Source organism: Morone saxatilis, unplaced genomic scaffold, assembly GCF_004916995.1.
Source record: "Morone saxatilis isolate NCDOM2014 unplaced genomic scaffold, NCSU_SB_2.0 Contig21, whole genome shotgun sequence".
In the NCBI taxonomy this organism is placed as follows: domain Eukaryota; kingdom Metazoa; phylum Chordata; class Actinopteri; family Moronidae; genus Morone; species Morone saxatilis.
In genome coordinates, this window is record NW_023339774.1 from 1,854,340 (window position 1) to 1,860,598 (window position 6,259).

General features: G+C 40.1%; 1 protein-coding gene across 2 annotated transcripts in view; it reads right to left on the reverse strand.

Annotated features, from left to right (window-relative positions):
• The window catches only part of wdr91 (WD repeat domain 91), a 17,381-nt gene that overhangs the window by 4,925 nt on the left and 6,197 nt on the right, over window positions 1-6,259 (reverse strand). For both annotated transcript variants that reach the window (XM_035668350.1, XM_035668351.1), the window contains exons 7-11: window positions 2,132-2,303; window positions 1,384-1,569; window positions 741-907; window positions 532-586; window positions 294-389 (exon numbers count right to left, since the gene is read on the reverse strand). In XM_035668350.1, coding sequence (XP_035524243.1) covers window positions 294-389; window positions 532-586; window positions 741-907; window positions 1,384-1,569; window positions 2,132-2,303 — 676 coding nt within the window. The remainder of the gene's footprint in view (window positions 1-293; window positions 390-531; window positions 587-740; window positions 908-1,383; window positions 1,570-2,131; window positions 2,304-6,259) is intronic.

A 6,259-nucleotide genomic window follows, 5' to 3' on the forward strand; every position in this document is an offset into this window, starting at 1 on the left:
CACTGACAGGTGCCATGATAACCAGATAATCAGTGTTATTCCCTTCACCTGTCAGTGCTCAAAATGTTATGGCTGATCGGTGTATAACATTTAAGAATATAACCATGGAATTTTTTTTGTAGAGAAATTGTAGAATTTCTCACAGGATTACTGTGTCATTTTAGCAATGAGGTTATTTCCTGAGCACAGCAGTTTATTGATGACTGATTGTGTAAATGCTCTTTACTTTATAAAGTTAATGCATTAATAGAAACCTTATTAATGCTGTCAGTATCTCTGTACTCAGTACATACCAGTCTGTCGGGTTTGGTGGCCCACTCTAGAGACAGCAGAGGAGACTTAGACATGATGGTGGCTTTGGTCTGCATGATGGGGTTGAACGACCACACCTGTGGAAAAGGAGGAGGAGGAGGTGGAGGAAGAAGGATTAACTAGGTGTTTCAGTTAGTTATAAACAGTAGTAACAATATGGATGTTTTTTTTATTGTCTATGTTAACACAATGCCCTAAAGATAAATGACGCAGATTCACCTTGATGACTCCGTCTACATCCAAACTGGCAACCCGCCGACCAGAACAGTCAACCCTGGAAAACAGAAGGACAGATGGATGACGAGAAGATGGTGTTCAGAAACCAAGCAGACTCATAGACATGTTACATATTATGAGAAGGAAGGACTAGGGTCCATCACCCTAGTTTGACCAGTTAAAACTAAAATGGGGGTATGTTGGAGGCAGACCTGCAGTGCATGATGGAAGAGTGGTGTTCTCCATATTCCTCCTGGCTCAGTTTGATGAAAGGCTGTTCTGCTGACAGACCTCCTCCCTCCTCCCTCCCCTCAGGAGGTTCACTGGAGGTCTCGGCAAGAGGCTCTACCTCGCCTGCCTCCCCCTTCTTCTCTGGTGTCTGAAGATAACACATGGAAGGATGTTGTCAGTGCACACTAAACTAGCTGGCTTGCTGCCAGTTGGCTAAAGCAAGCCTGCTAGTACAGTCACAATAATAAAGCAATTATTATAGGCAATAATTAAAACAGGTTATTCAAGGGGATGTATTTATAGCATGTAAGTCACTACACCCAGCTGTTGTTCAACCAACTACCACGCTCCACAAACCACAACTCATTTTTACATTTAGTTTATGTTGAGGTTTAAAGGTGTTGGCAGATGTATTTTTTAACTTTGGAGAGACCTAGGCTAGCGGTTTCCTCCTGCTTCCAGTCTTTATGCTAAGCTAAGCTAAGCTAAGCTAATCACCTCCCGGCTCTACGTACATGAGAGCGGTATTGTCTTACACTCCGCAATAAAGCAAATATGCTTATTTACTAAAATGTAAAATGTGTGACCACAGCTTCAATACTCAACTTCCCCCCCTTCAGGTACCTGTGATAGCGGTTTGGAGAAAAGCTCCTTTCTCTCTTTCTCATGATCCTGGATTCTCTTGTGTCTGGGATGTGTTGACTGGTTTGTTGACTGTTGGGACTGGGAGCTCACAGGTTCACTAGTTGATGCCTGGCTGTAAACTGGCTTCACTTCCTTAGGTTGGACTGCCTCTTTTGACTTTGCAGGCTAAAAAGACAGAGATACAGAAGATGATCACAGGTCAGAACTCTGTCAGCCACTCACAATATTGAGAACCTCCATTATGGCTGCCAATGAAAGATTACAGCCATAACTTGTAGAAAAGCACAATTGGAACATCTGTGTTGCCTTCCACAGGTTTCTCAAGGGACGTTTTAAAGCCTGAAAAGGTCATGCCCAAAGGAGTGTGGCATTGACACCTGTCAATCAAAGCATACCCAATCAAACCAGCCAATGGGAGATGGTCAGTTCAGTACTTGCTTTTTAGCAGGCTTCACCCAGATTCAGGGTTTGGAGTTTCATTCCCTTTAACTTACAGTCAATACGGTCAACATTTTCTTGGAGAGGCAACTAGAGGACATTAGAGGAACTGCAGCTGAACATGTGCCAGCTCTGTTGCTGCTGATTGGTCACACATGAAAACAATTCTTTCAAACATTCCACCAGTTGTGGTAGAGACTTTGGAATTTAGCGGCTGTCGTGACCTCAAAGATATTCAATTTCCTGTTTTCAATCCCACTGAACTTTTAAACACTAGACCTGCTCTCACCAGATTGGTCGCTGGATCCTTCCTGCCCACTGCTACCTGGCTTGGTGAGGACCCGGTGGTGAACTGAGGTGGTTTCCCTGGAGTGCGTCTGCCCTGTGGTAGGAATGTAGAGAAGAAGTTTCTGGAAGGAGTGGTGGCGGTGCTGACAGCGCGCTGGCTCGACACCAAGTCCCTAGGAAGGTGGAAAGACCAGAAAGTGAGGAAGTATAACAACAAAGCACTGACTGAGTACAAAATTAATCTGAGCTGTAATAAAGTCACACTTTTGGAGGATGCCCCTCCGTTTGTTAACCTTGCGAGGCAGCTAGACTCACGAGATCACAAAATCATGATTATGCTGCTAGCTGCTAGTTATTTCTGATTCTCCGACCGGCTTCAGATTCAGACAGACTTCCAAGATAACATCTGACACAGTCAGGTTATCACATTTTAGCATCCCCCCAAAGCTGCTACAAGCTTAATAAGTAGGAGAATAACTTCACTATAGAACAGGATATTCATATAGCAGAACAGAAATACAGACCAACATAAAAGGTGTGGAGGGACGTTCCCTTTGCACTATACAATTGGTAAACTGCAATGCTTTTGTGAGTATCCTGAGCAGACTTGAACCTCATAAAATATAAGGTTCCATTTGTGTCAGTGATGAAGTATTTGTATTGTACATTTGCCCAATTTTTAGGCAAAAGATTAGCTCCTGCACATTTGCCTCGTCAGAAAATAGAAATTGTAGACAAAAGAAAATGCAAATCAATTCCCATCCAGATTCCATCCAATCCCGCTATGGGAATATTAGGAGTTGTGCACTAATTCTCCAGTTGGGTGCCATTAAACCATTGCAGATAAAGTGACTGAAGGAATTTTATTTAAGTCACATGCTGCATGTGAGTCATAATTTGTTTTGAAAGTTTGTTTCCATTGCACTTTCTATGAGTGTATTTTACCCATACACCACTTTTCCAAGCGTAAAAACTTTTCTGCAATAAAATATTTAACAGTTTTCCTTTTTTTTTTAAATTTCTGGTGATTCCATCCACCTGGTTTTATGCAAATTATTTAATTGAAGATGCGCATAATTCCACCAGTGTGTCCTTGTGAAATAGGTGGTGGTAAAGCAAGTTAGTAACTATCTGTAGCTTGCAGGCTAACTGCTAACATGCTAGCCACTAGTCAGTCATAGTGGCTATTCAAGTTAGCACTTTACAGGTCAGCACTTTCAAGGATTGCTATTGGTCAACAGTTCATATTTGTGCATCAAAGTTCTAGTGCTTATTCACTATTTGCTGTTTTAAATTGAGTCTTTAATGTTTTCTTGTAGAGGAAATCTATGACTTTACATTTAAAAGAAATGAGGGAGGACAACATCAAAGACCAACATGTCGGATGGACTAGAAGACAACAGCAATCATGCCATTAAGGTAACAGACAAAGATGCTGCCAAACAACACTGAAGACAATGTAACATGAGGCGCCCTGGTTGCCTTAAAAGTGGATGGTGCTGAACATGAACTGCAATACCATTGCTTCAAGTCTGGCCTCGGACCTTTGTTACATGTTGTTCCTCATCTCTCGTTCCCATCAATTTCTGTTATCTCATTCCTGCTGGCTCTAATAAAAGTTGTACAAATGCTACAGAAATACTGTGATGGTTTTCTTTCCCGTACTGCAGTGAAAGGACAGAATGTGAGAGTCTGGAATGTGTTCGGCACTGTAAGTAGCAGTAGTTTTTAAAAAGGATTTTACATAACGTGCACCTTGTATGCTAATTATTTTACAGTCTCTGCTGTAGCTCACCGTGCAGCTATTGTCAGAGCCTGTGATACAGCATGGCACAGGTGGTTTTTCATACAAAAGGACTTCACTTACCTCAGTGATGTGTTGGACGTTTAACGTTGGCATAAACAAGTGGTGGGGTGGTTTCTTAAAGTATTATTTTTTTGGGCTTTTATGCCTTTATTTGACAGAGATAGCTGGAGAGAGACAGGAAAGGGGGGCAGAGAGAGAGGGGACGACAAAGGCCGCAGTCGGATCGACCCGGGTCCCGCTGCGTATATGGGTCGCCCAGCTTACCGAGCTGACTAACCGGGTGCCCAGTGGGTTGGTTTCTAAGGTTATTATGATATTTAAAACAATATATGCAAAAAGCTATTTGCTATGCTAAAGATATAGTGGAGCATGCTGTCCTGAGCAAAGAATGACAGGCACACCTCCCTCTGCCTGTGTTTGCTATCGCAGCTCTCTGTGTTTGTTTACAGACTGTTCAGTCTTGGCGTGCTTGTTCGTGCATGAGAGTTCTTCTGTGCTTTCAACTGGTAGAGCAACTGAACTGCTGTTTTTCTTCTCTACCGTTGGTGAATTAAGGTTTATTCCATAAAACAGGAGTTTGGTGTTGTTTGGAAAAGTAGAAGGCTAACAAAGCGTTTTGGTGAGTTTTATTTTTTGTCCCGTCCACAACTTATTATGCTGTTACATTCTTAAGCTGTCAGTTGGTTTTATGTAGGGAGTGCACAATACTTATCAGGGAGGAAATTATTAGTCCGATGATATAATAAATAATATAAATATAATGATATAATCAAAATCTGCTTTTAATTTAATGTTTCTGTTTTTAAGTCTATAAAGGCAAATATGATTGTGAAGTTTTTAAATGTACTTGATGTAACAAAAAATAAGAATAGTCAAATCTGTTGTTGTGTTTAACAATAATGATGTCAAGTTAGATTTGGTTAAAACAGAATTTAATCTTCATCTTTGTCACTACATCTTGCCTTTCTTACCCTCAGGAGTGCTATAAACTACAAGGTTATGACTATTTTTAAATTAAAGGTGAATTATATTATGATCGCCATAAGAAGCAGGAATTCTTGTTATTAGCTCATATCCGGCATCCTAATTTTCTTTATTTCCTTTTGTATGTTATTAGTTTTAACATATGTTTTTTTACATATTCCATGTTAAACGAAATTTCAGAGCCATTTTGATATGCTTTTTTAGGCTTTTGAAGGCTTCTTGAAGAACATACCGTAATGTTTTTTATTATTATTATTATTATTATTTGCAAGCACAGTATTTATACTATGCGATGACCCAAACTCTGTATTTAAGTTTTTTGATCTAGTGTTTCCTTTTTGTCTACCAATCAAATCGCATTACCTCAGAGACAGAGTGCTGACCAAAATTAAGAGTTTCGCATTTGGTACAGGCAGAATGCGAGAATAAATGCCTTGGGGATATTGAAATGTCAACAATTTTCCAATCTGATGTATTCTGTCCTGGTCTGAGAATTTAACTGAGTCCTTGGTCGGATCCAGAGAATAAAATAACTTGATCTGGAATTCATTAGAGCACAAAATTAACTCCTCCATCATTTCTGTCACAGTAAAATTTGACCGCCATAACTTTCCCGCCGTAAATCCAAGAACCTGAATCCTACGTTTTGATATTTGAGGTCAAGATGAACGAAATTTTGGTTTCCATTCCTGGCAGAGTATCTGTGTACTGCTACTGTATGATCCGTGCAGCTGCTGAAGGAACCTTGCTGTTGGGACCAAATTTGTGACTATGGGTATGAAGCTGTTTTTTATGATTTTCAAGATTAAAGCACTTTGCCCGTAATATCTGATTTGCATTAGCACAGTCCAGGGGTTTGTACATCTACAAGAATTATTTCCCAACAATTTGTTTTAAGATTTAGAAATTTTTGTTTCCTCAGATTAATTGCACTGGACTTTATGTACAGCGCCTTAGACTTTAACTAAGCAAAAGAAGAAACATATTGCTTTTTAGCATCACTAACACATAGGTTTACGTCAATTTTTTTCAGCAATTGGATTGAGATGTTACAGCTTCAAGATTATCCAGGAGTTTGCTTCCCACCCTCAACAGCCTGAGGTCCTCAGACAGAACCAGGGCGTTTTTCCTGTGGCTAGATTTCGTGATCTCCGGATTCACAATGTTCTTTAAATCATTTCAACTTAAAAGATAAACTATGTTAGGATTTAGGGGCATGTAGTGGTGAAGTTGCAATTTAAAGTGTTGTAGAAGTTACAGTGGCTGCAAAATTCAAAATTCAAAAATGTAAAAGGCACCATCTATCTACAGATACAGTGTTTGGTTTGTCTATTCTAG